Source organism: Dendrobates tinctorius, unplaced genomic scaffold (assembly GCF_039654945.1).
Source record: "Dendrobates tinctorius isolate UK_male_01 unplaced genomic scaffold, ASM3965494v1 ptg000250l, whole genome shotgun sequence".
Lineage (NCBI taxonomy): Eukaryota > Metazoa > Chordata > Amphibia > Anura > Dendrobatidae > Dendrobates > Dendrobates tinctorius.
This window is the reverse complement of record NW_027361917.1, coordinates 19,747,149-19,763,859: the sequence shown is the minus strand read 5'-3', so window position 1 is coordinate 19,763,859 and position 16,711 is coordinate 19,747,149. Positions and strand designations below refer to the sequence as shown.

Here is a 16,711-nt window from a genome sequence, read left to right as displayed (position 1 = left end):
AGACTGACCTCCTGACTGACTGACCGAAATTCTAAACATTCCCGCTCTTTTATGTATTCTCAACTCCACCCGCCTCCCAGCACGTTTCGTGTTCCAAGCAGGGAGCCACCAAAAGTGCTCTGCTACACTCCAAGCAGGGAGCAGCAATGTGGCTTTGCTGAACTACTCTGTTGTGTGGGGTGCGAGTGTTGGAGCGTGGTCAGGAGCCTCCAACTTACCTGGATGGTGGGGCACCACACCTCAGGAGGAGGTGCAGTACCTCTGTGGCGACCGAGCTTCAGGGGCGCCACACTAACGCGGTGGTTTTTATCGGCGGTAACGTTATCGCCGGTAAGACCGGCAGTCAGAGCGCTGCGGGATCATGCTGGGAGATGTCAATGTGACCCTGCAGTTGTGACTGTCACCTGCGGTAACGCTACGCCAGTACTGTCAGTCACAATGCTGCGGGATCATGCTGGCAGATGTCCGTGTGACCCCGCAGCTGTAACCAGCAGGCGTGGGCCGATGAGAATACTGCTCCCATGGGCTACATCTGCTGTCTCTGATAACAGGGACAGCAGGTGCCGCTGATGGGATACGTAGTCTTATCTGCCAGCACCTGAGCTCACAGTTAAAAAAAAGTATAATTACATATATATTCAAATACATATTAAAAAAAACCCCATTATACTCACCTAACACCTAATCCCCTATGCCCTCGTCTCCTAGAAATAATGGGAGTCCCCCATTTTAATACCCAGTAAAGGCTAAGCATACAGCTGTGAGCTAATATTAATAGCCTGGGAAGCTCCATGATTATTACCCCCTTCCCAGGCTATAAGCATTTGCCCCCAGCCATCAGCTGTCCCTCTGCTGGTTATTAAAATTACGCGGGAGCCCACGCCATTGTTTTTTTTTTTTCTTTTTTTTTTCCTTAAAATGAACAGTAGCTGTCTGGTTACAGCCTAGGAACATTCTGTTAACGCTCCTACATAGGCTGGTGACTAGTGTTGAGCATTCCGATACCGCAAGTATCGGGTATCGGCCGATACTTGCTGTATCGGAATTCCGATACCGACTTCCGATATTTTTTCAATATCGGAATTCGGCATCGGAATCGGAAGTTCAGTTGATTGACGGCCTGACGTCATCATGATGCGCGGTGTGTGCGCATCATGATGCGCCGTCATTTCGGGCCTTCCGGGGGTCTCTGCCGGCCTGCCGGGGGGCTGTGCCGGCCTGCCGGGGGGCTGTGTGGACTGCCCGGGGTCTGTACCGGCCTGCCGGGGGGCTGTGCCGGCCTGCCGGTGGTCTGTGCACCCTGTGGGGGTCTGTACCGGCCTGCCGGGGGGCTGTGCTGATGTCCGGGGGTCTGTGCAAGCATCGTCCGATGGGACTACAAGTCCCATCTGGCGATGCCTGCTACCATGACAGTGATTGACACATTAGCCAATGATGGGACAGTAGTAGTCCCATCATCCGGCTAATGTGTTAAATGTTAAAAAAAAAAAAAAAAAAAAATACTACATACATACTACATGCATGCTACATACATACTACATGCTACATACATACTACATATATACTACATATATACTACATACATACTACATGCATGCTACATACATACTACATATATACTACATACATACTACATACATACTGCATGCTACATACATACTACATACATACTACATACATACTACATATATACTACATGCATGCTACATACATACTACATGCTACATACATACCACATACATACTACATACATGCTACATGCTACATACATACTACATATATACTACATGCATGCTACATACATACTGCATGCTACATACATACCACATACATACTACATACATACTACATGCTACATACATACCACATACATGCTACATATATACTACATGCATGCTACATACATACTACATATATACTACATGCATGCTACATACATACTGCATGCTACATGCATGCTACATACATACTACATACATACTACATGCTACATACATACCACATATATACTACATACATACAATACATTCATACAATACATACATAGACATACAGTACATATAACATAGAGTAACATACTTACCAATACTTGTCACATTGTTCCCCGAAGCCATTGTCGTCTACGGAATAAATATTAACATAACAAACCACAAAAATACTCACCCACGATCCGAAGCAGTCCACGAGTGTGTCCCACGACGATCTTGGGTAGAGAACTGCAGCATCAGATGATGCTGCCGTTCTCTACGGGCTGCAGGAATCCAATGACGGAAGGTAGGTATCCTTCCGCACTGTATTCCTCCGCCACTTAAAAAAAAAAAGTCCCTAGTCTCACTTTATGCCATTGCTGTGTGGGAAATTCCCACGCAGCAATGGCATAAAGTGAGACTAGGGACTTTTTTTTTTAAGTGGCGGAGGAATACAGTGCGGAAGGATACCTACCTTCCGTCATTGGATTCCTGCAGCCCGTAGAGAACGGCAGCATCATCTGATGCTGCAGTTCTCTACCCAAGATCGTCGTGGGACACACTCGTGGACTGCTTCGGATCGTGGGTGAGTATTTTTGTGGTTTGTTATGTTAATATTTATTCCGTAGACGACAATGGCTTCGGGGAACAATGTGACAAGTATTGGTAAGTATGTTACTCTATGTTATATGTACTGTATGTCTATGTATGTATTGTATGAATGTATTGTATGTATGTAGTATATATGTGGTATGTATGTAGCATGTAGTATGTATGTAGCATGCATGTAGTATATATGTAGCATGTATGTGGTATGTATGTAGCATGTAGTATGTATGTAGTATGTATGTGGTATGTATGTAGCATGCAGTATGTATGTAGCATGCATGTAGTATATATGTAGTATGTATGTAGCATGTATGTAGTATGTAGTATGAATGTAGCATGTATGTAGTATGCATGTTGTATGTATGTAGCATGCAATTTTTTTTTTTTTTTTTTTACATTTAACACATTAGCCGGATGATGGGACTACTACTGTCCCATCATTGGCTAATGTGTCAATCACTGTCATGGTAGCAGGCATCGCCCGATGGGACTTGTAGTCCCATCGGACGATGCCTGCACAGACCCCCGGAGCCTGCACAGACCACCGGCAGGCCGGCACAGCCCCCCGGCAGGCCGGCACAGCCCCCCGGCAGGCCGGCACAGCCCCCCGGAGCCTGCACAGCCCCCCGGCAGGCCGGCACAGCCCCCCGGCAGGCCGGCACAGCCCCCCGGCAGGCCGGCACAGCCCCCCGGAGCCTGCACAGACCACCGGCAGGCCGGCACAGACCACCGGAGCCTGCACAGACCCCCTGGCAGGCCGGCACAGCCCCCCGAAAGGCCCGTACAGACCCCAGAGAGGCTGTACAAGGGCAGGAAAGGGTTTTTCTTATTCCGATACCGGAAGTCCCATAGACTTGAATGGGACTTCCGGTATCGGAATCGGCGATACCGATACTTTTTTTAAAGATCGGCCGATACCATCCGATACGATACTTTGAAGTATCGGACGGTATCGCTCAACTCTACTGGTGACACTGTCTGTGTGTTTGTGTTTACTTATCGGGTTAGTAATGAGGGAGCCCTAATCCCATTATTCTGATGCCACTGCATCAGCATGAAAAAGGTGGTGTTGATCCAATAAATTACATCACAAAACTTTTTTTAAATATCTTTATTTAGCTCAAAACGCATTCATTGCTGTACAAAACCCCTACAAAAAACACGCACAAAAACACGGAAAAAACGCATGCAAAAACGCGCGCTTTTGCCACAGCATTTTTCCTGCCAAGAGATGCAGAAACCTTGCAGAAATTTCTGCAAGTAAATACTCAACATGCACACATAGCCTAACAGTTCTCTTCACTGCTTTAAAAAATGTTTGCATTTAATTCAATTAAAGGTGATTTTCTGGCCATGTTTCTTCAGCCTATCAGGCAGCAGTAGGTTAAAATAGATAGGTTAAAAAGAGCTGTTACTCAACCTCACCAGTTCCAGCACTGCCTCTCCGCTGCTGCTCTATTTTTTTTTTACAGACTAAAGTACACGCCAATGCTGCAGGCCAATCACTGATATCACTAGGTATGCCTATGTATCTGGCACAAACAGTTGAGCTCAGATATTGGCTTCATGTCATCGCTACAGCAGAGAACCAAAGATTGGAGCAGCGGCAGTGCTGGACCCGGTAGAGGGTAAGTAATGGCTCTTTTTAAGATTTTGACCTAGACTGGGATGATGGGCTGAAGAAAGTTATGGCTGGAAATTCCCTTTACACTACCAAAATGTGGACAACTTGAAGAGCAGTCGTCAGGAAGATTTACTGGACTCTTTGCTTAACATACGCCTGCTGCAGTGTTCGAGATGAGACATATACTGTACCAGACTGGCTCACTGTCCTTGATTATTTAGCAGTTTTGTAGAAGGTCACAAAATAATTTCATAATGTGTGTGAATATAAGTGAAATAATGAGAGTTTTGCAAAATGATTCACAGGACCACGGTCCAAAGGCCACCTCAGTAGTCAGTGGCTGCCGGACCAGAGCCCTACAAACTCCTTTCCTGATTAGGCCTGCTGTGACATTTGGTAATTTGTGTTGGATCCACTAATCAGAAGTGGTACCAAGGATGTCAGCAGGTAGGATCAGATTTACAGGGCTCTGGCCTTGTGGCCACAGACGACCAACATGACTACTGAACCAAGGCCCTACGAATAATTTTGCTCATCTCTAGAAATAACCTATCTTTATCTTTCTTGACATTGGCAGCTGGAATGTAGTCTTTACAGAGAACTTTTCTCCATTGTTTGCAATTGGAGCTTGATGAAAAATAACCTTGACATAATGGTATCTCCTCATGGATTGTCGGTCTATATATAACACTAAACACAATGTGCACAGCTTTACTGCATCACGCCTAAAATAGCCGGCCATGATAGGATTTCTCCTGGTGTCACACTGATAAGGCCGCGTTCTGCAGCACAACAGATGGAGGGAACATATTCTGTTCTTGCTCTAGATTACCGGGGAGGCTTTTGGCCACTGACACTTGCCAAGCATTAAATAAGGGATATATAGATATATACAAGTCATGTTGTTGCTTGGAAAATATCCACTGAAAAACCATAAAAATAACATAAAACTTTGTAGGACAAGCCCAAAGATCAATGTCTACCTTTCAGGTCTGTATTGACTTCAAACAATTTTGCTTATAATTTTTACTATATTTATCAATAATACCTTGTCGAAGTGACTGAATGAAGAGCGGAACTCGTTAATCTGCTCCTGTGTAATGCCTTTTGCATCCCGCGTCAGCATCTGGGTTTCAATTTCATTGATTGTTCTTGCGATTGTAGTTAGCAGAAGCTCCCATCCCACACGGACGTGCTGCATGAGATATGAAAAGGCCGGTCAAGTTCTGATAAAGAAGGACATATCAAATAATCCGATCAAAGAAGAAACTCAAACTTTAAGTGTTTAAGTGATTTTTTTAAAAAAAATTTTAAATATTTTTTGTAGGCACTTCAACACCTTCACGCCAATTTCTGTTTTTTTTTCTTTTTTTCCTCCCCTTCTTCAAGAGCGATAACTTTTTTATTTTTCCGTCCACGTAGCAATATGAGGGCTTGTTTTATGTGGGACAAATTGTACTTTTGAACGACACCACTCAATTTATCATGTAATGCACTTGAAAGCGAGAAAAAAATTCCAAGTGCGGTGAAATTGCAAAAAAAATTCCAACTCTACAATTTTTTATTTTTTTTATTTGCCATGTTCACTATGTGGTAAAACTGACCTGACAATATGATTCTCCAGGTCAGCATGATTATGGAGATACTAAACATTTATACTTATTTTTTATTTCAGTGATGAAATAAAAATCAGAAATTTGTAAAAAAGAAAAAAAAAAAGTTGCTTATGATGCCAATTCCCTAGACCTGTAACATATTAAATTTTCCAGCTATGGGGCTGTGTGAGGGCTTACTTTTTTGCACCATGAGCCAATGCTTTTGCTGATATAATTTTGGAGTGTATAACATGTTTTGCTCGCCTCTCATTGCAATGTACTGCAATGTTGCTGTGGCCAAAAAAATTTAATTCTGGCATTTTGATTTCTTTTTCTACACCGTTTACCAATCACATTTATTTATTTTATATTTTGAGAGATCATACTTTTACACAGCGATATTAAATGTGTTTTTTTTTAATTTCTTTATTTTTAATGGGGCAAAAGGGGGTGATTTGAACATTTCGATTTTTTTCAAAACTTTTTTCCCCTTAGGGGACTTGAACCTGCAATTGTCTGATCGCTTGTAGTATACATAACAGTGCATCAGCACTGCTATGTATTGCGGAAATCACGGTCTCCTATGAAACACTGGTTTTCACAGGAGAACAGTCATGAGAAGCACAGACGTCTTCAGCAGACTTTCGGCTGTAATGGCATCACATCAGCTCCCCACAATCTTGTCAGGGGCTCGCCGATAGCTGCATGGAATGATGCACCTCCCTGGCAATGCGCATTAAATGCGGCTGTCTGAGACTGACAGCAACATTTAATAGGTTAACAACTGCGGGTAGAGCTCAGCTCCACCCTCAGCCGTTAGAGGCAGATCATGGCTGAATAATTCAGCCATCTTCTGCTGTGAAAGATTTGGACTTGGTTTGTAAGCTTGCATCAAATTCAGAGATCAGACATATGATGCACTGTATGTCATATGTCTTGAATGGGTTAAATGCCTGTAGGTCGATGGTGGTCAAGGTCCCGAGGCAGGTACAGACTGTGGCTGAAATTCAGCCCTGGCATTTGAAATCACACAGGTCCATGCTGTGCCCGTCTCTAAGCACCAGATGAGATATATTACTACTAATATTACCATGGATGGAGGAAAGGAAGATTTACTACAAGACCACTATTTCTAATGATACCTGTGGCCTGTTGGGGTAAGTGACGGAGTCAGCGACTTTGTTCTCCATCACAACTCTTAACAGTATGGGTGTCTTGAGAACACCGATTCTGTAGCAGACAAGACAACCCACAACCAGACTGTTAGGCGTCGGATTCCTGGCACTGCACAGCAGGAATCCAGAGCCAGACATCCTGCGGTCTCCCATTCTTCTCCGACCGCTCGGACTCCTGCTCGGCAATCTCGGCGAACCAGGCATTCCCCGCAGACTCGTTCTGTGAGCCTGGATGTTGCTGCCACCTCTGGTGCAGCAATGATAACGCAACCTGCTTTGCAGGGAACTGCTCTAGAGGCTAAGTCCTCGCGCCGTGCGACTGGGCATGCCCGCAACTTGTCCTCTCAGTGGAGAGCAGGGGTCACATGTGAAGGTCCTATGTCGGATCTGATTGGTCCTTCCTATAGTACTGGAAGGTCCCGGAAGCGCATGGCTATAAAAAGCCTGCATGGCGGCTCGGCCATGCGCTAGTGTAGCATATTATGCTGTGTGTGTATGGTGATGGATGCATGGACTGGTGTCTGACTTATTATGAAACCCCTTCCCTCGGATATTACGAATGGTGACAGTATGTTGGGTTAGTCAGCTCCAGATTGTGGCAGGCTACACGCCACTGAGCCTTCCTCACCTACACTAGCGTCCGTCGGTGCCCGGCTCCTCCGGCATCGTCGCTTAGCGGCTTCAGTTACGGCCGCGCTGCAGTAGTAGCAGCTTTTGGTGTTCGCGGCTGCGACGCCACACGCCGGCTGACCTGTGCAGCTAACAGGTTCAGCCTTTACGTCTAGTTCATACTTTGGCGTCTCTGTGACTAAACAGAGTCCGCTCTCAGGCTCTCGGGTGACGTTAACCCGAGCGCTGTATCGCACTTCTAGCGTATCTGCCATTGTCCAGCAGCGGTCTTGTCATCTACCGCACGGTGGACCCCGGGCGGCGAACGCGCCTTCCATTATTTATATCTGGTGCGTTCCGCCGACCCGAACATTACACTAGCGCCAGGGTCTGGCTGGCAATGGCAGACGTGCAGCAGCTGCAGCGCTACATTCGGCAGCTGGAGAGCAGGTTGGCGGCTATTGAGAGCACCAACTCAGCTGCGAATGCTGCGCTAGCTGCTGCTCAGACAGTCGCTGAGGCTGTCTCACGTGCGCCCACACTTTTGCCCCTGCCGACAATGTCTCGCCTCCCGCTCCCCGATAAGTTTTCGGGTGATAGTGCCTCCTGTAGGGGATTCGTTAGTCAGTGCTCCATCCAGCTGGAGTTGCTGGCTGCACGGTTCCCTACGGAGCGGGCTAAGGTGGGATTTATTGTCTCTCTGTTGTCTGGCCGGGCATTACAGTGGGCCACGCCATTGTGGGAACGTGGTGATCCCGTGGTACAGGGGGCTGCTCAGTTCCTCGCGGCTCTGAAGCAAGTCTTCTTGGGACCACGGGTCACCCACGATACGGCTCTCCAACTGTTATCTTTAACACAAGGGTCACTTTCGGTTAGCCATCATGCTGTCCAGTTTCGGACACTGGCTTCCGAGTTACAGTGGCCGGACAAAGTGTTGGTCCCGGTGTTTTGGAGAGACCTGGCTGAGCACGTAAAAGATGCTCTAGCTACTAGGGAGATTCGCACCAGTTTGGAGGAGTTGATCGCCGTTTCCACCCGCATTGATCTCCGCTACACGGAGCGCGGGTTGGAACGAGCGCAATCCAAACGTAGGGTTAATTTGGCTCCCACCTTTACTGAGCCGCTGAAATTTCCCGCACAGGAGCACCTCTCCTCTGAGCCTATGGAGGTGTCTCGCACCGGCACTAAGTTGCGTCCGATGCGAACCTCTGTGCGCTGTTATCAGTGCCGACAGTTGGGCCACTCGGCTGGCACATGCCCTCAGCGGCCAAAAAGACGACCACGTTCAGTGGCCGTAGGTGGTGGTCAATCCAAGGTGGGACCCTTTTCACCCAAACCGGTGTTCCGGGGTACATTAGATAGTGGGTCCTCCTCCTGGGAGGCAGAGGTCACCCTGGATTCCGGGGCCGAGGGGAACTTTATGTCCTCGACTTTTGCCCAGAGACACGCTATCCCTCTGGTGATACTCCCCCAACCTCTGACCATCAGGGTGGTAAATGGGGCACCGTTACCATCTCAGGTGACCCATCAGACAGCCCCACTCGGACTCTCTATTTCACCCTCACATCGGGAGACTCTGTCCCTTCTAATTATGCCCAATGGCATCAATCAGGTGCTCCTCGGAGTTCCCTGGCTTCGTTGCCACTCCCCGCATATTGACTGGGCTTCAGGGAGGATACTGGGCTGGGGCAAGGACTGTGAGGGAAGGTGCCTGAGGGGCAGCGTTCAGGTGGCTTCCACAGAAGTGCCTGCGGATCTCTCCTCGCTCTCCAAACCCTACCACCATTACGCGGACGTCTTCTCTAAGAAGTCTGCGGAGACGCTCCCACCGCACCGTTCCTATGATTGCCCGATTGATCTCCTGCCAGGCACAGAGCCTCCCCGAGGCTGTGTTTACCCTTTATCACTCCCTGAGACGGAGGCTATGTCCCAGTATATCCGGGAGAACCTGGCTAGGGGTTTCATCAGAAAATCGGTGTCACCGGCTGGTGCCGGGTTCTTCTTCGTACAGAAGAACGGAGAGCTACGCCCCTGCATCGACTACCGAGGTCTCAATGCTATCACGGTTAAAAACAAATACCCCCTACCGTTGATCTCGGAGTTATTTGACAGGTTGCGGGGGGCCCGGATCTTTACTAAACTAGATCTGCAGGGTGCATACAACCTGATCCGCATTCGCGAAGGAGACGAATGGAAGACAGCTTTTAATACCAGGGATGGCCATTACGAATACCTGGTTATGCCCTTTGGCCTTTGTAATGCCCCAGCTGTCTTCCAAGATTTTGTCAACGACGTCTTCCGCGACATGCTCTCTACCTCGGTGGTGGTCTATCTGGATGACATACTCATCTTTTCACCAGATTTGACCACCCACCGGAGAGACGTCTGCAGGGTCTTTGACCGTCTGCGGGCGAACTCGTTATTTGCCAAGCTGGAGAAGTGCCAGTTTGAGCAGGAGTCCTTGCCGTTCCTGGGCAATATCATCTCGGCCCAGGGGCTGGCCATGGATCCGGCCAAACTACAAGCGGTAATGGACTGGCAGGAACCCCATTCCCTCAAAGCGGTGCAGCGTTTTTTGGGGTTCGTGAATTACTACCGCCAGTTCATACCACACTTTTCCACACTGGTGGCTCCTTTGGTTGCTCTCACCAAGAAAGGAGCTAACCCCAATGCTTGGTCAGAACATGTCTCCAAGGCCTTCTCGGCTATAAAATCACATTTTGCTGGCGCTCCCATATTACATCGTCCCGATGTGGATAAGCCGTTTATCCTTGAGGTAGATGCTTCTTCCGTCAGTGCAGGAGCAGTCCTTTATCAAAAGGATGCTCAAGGTCGGAAGCACCCCTGCTTCTTCTATTCCAAGACCTTCTCACCGGCGGAGAAAAATTACTCCATCGGCGACAGGGAGCTGCTAGCCATGAAGTTGGCTTTTTCTGAATGGAGACATCTCCTGGAGGGAGCCCGGTTTCCCTTTCTGGTATATACGGACCATAAAAACCTGGTCTATCTACAGACGGCCCAACGCCTGAATTCCCGTCAGGCCAGGTGGTCGCTCTTCTTCTCACGATTCCGCTTCACCCTCCACTACCTCTCTGGAGAGAAGAACGTCCGTGCGGATGCTCTCTCACGTTCAGTGGTCTCAGCGGAGGAAGGAGAAGCTGAGCCTCGGTTAATTCTCCCGCCGGAGAGTTTTACGACCGTGGCTCCAGTTGCGCTCGAGTCGGTACCACCGGGCAAGACCTTGGTGCCTCCTCAGCTACGGCCGGAGGTCCTCGCCTGGGCACATGCCTCCAGAGTGGGTGGCCATTTTGGTAAAAAACGGACCGCCGAACTCGGAGTACGTGCAGGCATGTGTTTCGTGTGCTCGGAACAGACCCTCTAGACAGAGGCCGGCGGGGCTGTTGTTTCCCCTGCCAGTGGCGGATAGACCATGGGAGATGGTTGGCATGGACTTCATAGTTGGCCTGCCCAAGTCTGGTGGCAGTACGGTCATCTGGGTGGTCACCGACTATTTTTCCAAAATGGTGCATCTGGTGCCACTCGCACGCCTGCCTTCCGCTCGAGGTCTGGTCACCTTGTTCATTAAACACGTATTCCGTCTACATGGCATGCCGGACAAAATCGTGAGTGACCGTGGTCCCCAGTTTGCGTCTCGGTTTTGGAGGGAGCTCTGCAGTTTACTCAGCATCGAGCTAAATCTATCCTCCGCTTACCATCCCGAGACGAATGGCTTGGTCGAGAGAGCCAATCAGACCTTGGTCACCTATTTACGACATTTTGTCTCTGCCAGGCAGGATGACTGGGCATCCTTGCTACCTTGGGCAGAATTTGCCCTAAACAATGCGGTGGCTGATTCCACTGGTCAGACGCCCTTTCTCCTAAACTATGGCCAACATCCACGTGTCCCTGTCCCGATGCCAGTGTCCTCCACTGACTCCAGGGTGGCAGACTGGGCAGTGGAGGCCCGGGACATTTGGGATCGCACTCAGGATGCTATCCGGGCATCTAAAGAAAGGATGAGGGCGTCCGCCGACATGCATCGGCGGCCTGCGCCAAGCTTCTCCCCTGGCGACATGGTATGGCTCTCCACCCGAAACATTAAACTGCGGGTTGAGTCTCCCAAGTTCGCACCGCGATACATTGGACCATTCAAGGTCCTCGAGCGACTTAGCTCGGTGGTCTACCGCCTGGCTCTACCTCCACATTTGGCCATTTCGGACGTGTTCCATGTGTCCCTCCTCAAACCAGTTCACATGGTCCGGTTTTCTGAGTCATCTGCCGGGTCATCAGACTTATCGTCTGATGAGTTTGAGGTTAACGCCATCGTGGGGCGCAGGTTTGTCCGTGGCAAAAAATTTTATTTGGTGGACTGGAAGGGTCATGGGCCCGAGGCTCGGACCTGGGAGCCGGTGGAAAATATTCACGCACCGCTCCTGATCGCGGCCTTTGAGCGCAGTGAGGGGGGGGGTAATGTTAGGTGTCGGATTCCTGGCACTGCACAGCGGGAATCCAGAGCCAGACATCCTGCGGTCTCCCATTCTCCTCCGACCGCTCGGACTCCTGCTCAGCAATCTCGGCGAACCAGGCATTCCCCGCAGACTCGTTCTGTGAGCCTGGATGTTGCTGCCACCTCTGGTGCAGCAATGATAACGCAACCTGCTTTGCAGGGAACTGCTCTAGAGGCCAAGTCCTCGCGCCGTGCGACTGGGCATGCCCGCAACTTGTCCTCTCAGTGGAGAGCAGGGGTCACATGTGAAGGTCCTATGTCGGATCTGATTGGTCCTTCCTATAGTACTGGAAGGTCCCGGAAGCGCATGGCTATAAAAAGCCTGCATGGCGGCTCGGCCATGCGCTAGTGTAGCATATTATGCTGTGTGTGTATGGTGATGGATGCATGGACTGGTGTCTGACTTATTATGAAACCCCTTCCCTCGGATATTACGAATGGTGACAGTATGTTGGGTTAGTCAGCTCCAGATTGTGGCAGGCTACACGCCACTGAGCCTTCCTCACCTACACTAGCGTCCGTCGGTGCCCAGCTCCTCCGGCATCGTCGCTTAGCGGCTTCAGTTACGGCCGCGCTGCAGTAGTAGCAGCTTTTGGTGTTCGCGGCTGCGACGCCACACGCCGGCTGACCTGTGCAGCTAACAGGTTCAGCCTTTACGTCTAGTTCATACTTTGGCGTCTCTGTGACTAAACAGAGTCCGCTCTCAGGCTCTCGGGTGACGTTAACCCGAGCGCTGTATCGCACTTCTAGCGTATCTGCCATTGTCCAGCAGCGGTCTTGTCATCTACCGCACGGTGGACCCCGGGCGGCGAACGCGCCTTCCATTATTTATATCTGGTGCGTTCCGCCGACCCTAACACAGACAGGCCCTTCTGGCATTTGCCAGAATTGCCAGATGGCCAGTCCGGCCCTGTGAGACCCCCATGAATCTTCAAAAGACAACTAAGATGTGGGCCTGATAAGTGTCTAACTCGGGAGGCACGAGCGCACAGCTCTTTGCTGAGCAAGTGCACAAAGCGAAGCATAAATTCAATAGAAAGACATCGGCTTTTCTGTGCACTTGTGCCTCCTGAGCTGCACAGTTCCCAGACTCAATTCTCACTTGTCTTTTGAGCGATCAGTGTTGGTTTCAGGACCCGGCCCCCCACAATCTACAGGCAATTAGAGCGCCTACAAAATATGGAAAAATGGTAAACCTTTAGTTACTCTTAAACAATGGGTATCCACAACAGTTATTGATCCCAATACACAATAGATAAAATGTATTCAAACCTGCCAATTCTGGTGGGAATGGACAACCATCTAATGTGCATGGAGACCTCCCAACTATTTTCTGACAATTTGTCAGGGAACAGAAGGATTGGACGGCTGGAATTCAATCGCTTGATCCTTTTGATCAGCAACGAGATAAGCGACTCTCTCATTGAGAATACAGGAACGTCAAGCTGAGCGTTCCTTTGTGTGCGGTCTCGGGAGAGATAACGGTCAGCCAACTGACAGCTATCTAATGTGCATGACCAGCTTTACAAATTATATAGCTGCTTACATAGGACAATTTGGCATACCTCCATGGTGTAGTTAGTGTGCTTGTTATCAAAGATAAGCGACTCCTGTATAATCTGGTGATCGCCTTCTAGTTTGTCAATGTTAAGCTTGTAGTTGATAATGTTCTGTTCTTGCTGCTTTAAGTTGTTCATCTGATCTTCAAGCGTTATACTCAGATCGGCAGAGCTGCGAGCGATATCCTGCACAACACCGATATCATTACATACTAAGAATATTCCAGATTGCTATACAATCCACCATAGTATATAAGCCCTTTATAATATTCCGGTTATATTTAACCTTGGGAACATATCAATTCCAGGAAAGAGTTTATTATCTGAATCATACGTACCAGTCCATTCTATTTTCTTACCTCCATCTTGTTCTGAATCCACGGTCCTATGACATTTGCCTGAGCAGCAAACTGGCGGCGCAGACGTTCATTACCTTGTTGACGCGCCAGTTCTTCTTGTAAAGATGTGTCTCTAGCAGGTACCAGTCTTTTCACCTTTATGGAAATAATAGATTTCTTAAATTAGAATCAACTATATTTACTGTTTCACATCAAGAACTAGATGGGCTAAGATAAAAAGCTTTACATATGTGGATCAGGGCCCCATTAAATGAGTAAGTTCCCCTAAATAAATTCCATTGGAGTATGTAGTGCTAAACCGGTCCTACTAAATCATGCTGGTGGCCTATTAAGCACATATCCTAAATAGATGAGTTTTAAAGGATACCTGCTAATAGGGACCTTTGTAATTTTTATTTGCCTTGTGTAAATAGCACTAACCCTATAAAAAAGGGAAATAAAACGGAGTTCCTACAAGGTTTTGTTCTCCTATAAGAAAGCAATAGGCACTAATTGGATTGCTCCTCAAAACCAGGTGGCTCTTCTGTGAAAAAGAGCATTCAAAAGAGCATAACTAATGGGGGTTTGACTATGCCATTTGTTCTAAGTATCCATTTTACTCTATGTTTCTGTAGTGGTCATCACTGCCTCTTCTAAAAATGCACACAATAATCCTGTAGAAATTCATATAGATGACAAAAAGCGAAAATAAGAAAAAAAAAAATCTTGTAGACAGGCATTAAAGGGAATCTGTCAGCAAGTGTTTGCTATTCAATCTGTGATCAGCAGGATATAGGAGCAGAGACCATGATACCAGTGATGTGTCACTTACTGGGCTGCTTGCTGACGTTTTTGTAAAATCAGTGTTTTATCTGCAGAAGATTATCACTAAAGGACTAGTTGTCTTGTGCCATGTTGTCCTCCTGCTCTGTGTAACCCCACAACTGATTAGCAGGTTTCTGCCTATGCACAGTGTATACAGGAAGCTACAAATCAGTGCAGTGGGTGAGGTTATACAGAGCTCAGTGTGGCAACCCTGAAGGTTCAGTCACCACAGAGGTACTGCACCTCATCCAGAGGTGTAGTATCCCACTATATCAGGTAAGATGGAGACACCTGTCCACACTCAGACACCTGCATCCCACACACACTTAGAACAGCAGGTTACCCTATATGATCCGAGCTTGGATCATGAAGGGTGTTGGGAGGTGGGTGGAGCTTAGGTTTAGAGCGGGAGAACTGTAGGAAGTTAAGACAGTTCCCCTTAGGGGGAGGAAGTGAGAGGACATGTCTGCAGCAGCTCCTAGTCAGGAGGAGCTGCTGGACGGAGTGATCCTGGGAAGGAAGTTCCCTGAGAGGGAAAAGGGGTTCTCCCAGAGGCACGGGTGGAGAGTGCTCCCCGTGGGGCTCATTCCACACTGACGGACGTCAGGTGGGGGAGAATCCAGGTCGCAGAAGGGTCGACCAGAAGGCTGGGGGCTCCACTAGCCCATAGCCTAGTGGAGTGGACAACAGGACTCAGCTGGCAAACCGACAGCTGTGGCAACGTTAGGGGCCACAGCCAACTACCACAGTTATCTTCTCCGGAAAGGCAGCCAGATAGAATCAAGGAACGTAGTGAATCATGTTGTCCGACAGGATTCGCGGCAGCTGGCCTGGGACACTGACTGTGAGGTGCTGGAAGGGAGGGCAAGTGGAAAGCAGAACTGTGGAGACAGACCAGGGAAGGCACATATTGAAGGGAATGCTGGAAAGGTGTACTTCATTGATCTAGGAGTTGACTGAGCCCCTCACCTGAAGAACACGGTACTGAAGCGGGCATCTGTGTGCACCAGAAACTGCGATTAAAGCTTTGGAACTGCATTCCACTGTATCCTTTGAATTCTTGCCTGAACACTCACCCAGCACCACTACATCTAACATCAGCAACCATTACATCTCTACCCAATCCCCGCTGCCCTGGGACAACAGCTCTGCCTGTGGAGAGCTATTCCAACACTGCTGCAACCCACCATCAGTCCCAGAGGATCTGCACTGCAGCGCTGGTCTCCTCTAACCACGGACACTTTATACAAAAACTCTTTATTTCTCATCCCCTTGTAAATACTACATCCCCCTTCCATTGGAGCTCCAGGGCCATGGACTGGGTCACCGCCGCTGTGACACTGCCCCTTTAAGGAAGCGGCCCGGTACCGAGTATTTCAATAGCCCTGGCTGAGGGCGCTCCATCAGCATTCAGAGAACTGAGAGATCTGCAGCAGAAAAAACTGTGATTTTATCAAAACTGTACCATGCAGCCAAGTAAGTGACACATTGCTGCAATCAGAGTCTCAGCCCCTACATTGTGCTGCTCTCAGATTACATAGCACAATCCTGGTAACAGATTCTCTTAAAGGCTAATTTTTCGCCAAAACTTTTTTTTATAACATACTTAAGTTAAAATATATGGATTTGTACAAGAACATAAAGGGTTCATACTAAAAATATGGTCTAAATATTTTCCATGTAAAACTACCTCCAAAGATAAGGGGGTACTCCCTTCGATTCCATTCTTTAGAATAGCTTTCCACAAGGCTCATTATGGTTTCAGCCAAAAAAAGTCAAATGTTATAATCTTCTACACGCTTAACATAATTTCAGTGTCCCAAATGGAGCCTTCTAAGACACGTCCAGGGACTGTCCAGGGCCAGTTCTAAAAAACCCAGGAATGATCACTTTTGGGTTTGGT

The 16,711-nt window shown here is 48.2% G+C and overlaps 1 protein-coding gene across 1 annotated transcript in view; it reads right to left on the bottom strand.

Moving 5' to 3' along the window:
• ACTN2 (actinin alpha 2) overlaps positions 1 to 16,711 on the bottom strand; it is a 158,875-nt gene that overhangs the window by 32,620 nt on the left and 109,544 nt on the right. The window contains exons 16-18 of the mRNA XM_073557505.1: positions 14,005 to 14,139; positions 13,652 to 13,831; positions 5,249 to 5,395 (exon numbers count right to left, since the gene is read on the bottom strand). Of these exons, the coding sequence (XP_073413606.1) occupies positions 5,249 to 5,395; positions 13,652 to 13,831; positions 14,005 to 14,139 (462 nt within the window). The remainder of the gene's footprint in view (positions 1 to 5,248; positions 5,396 to 13,651; positions 13,832 to 14,004; positions 14,140 to 16,711) is intronic.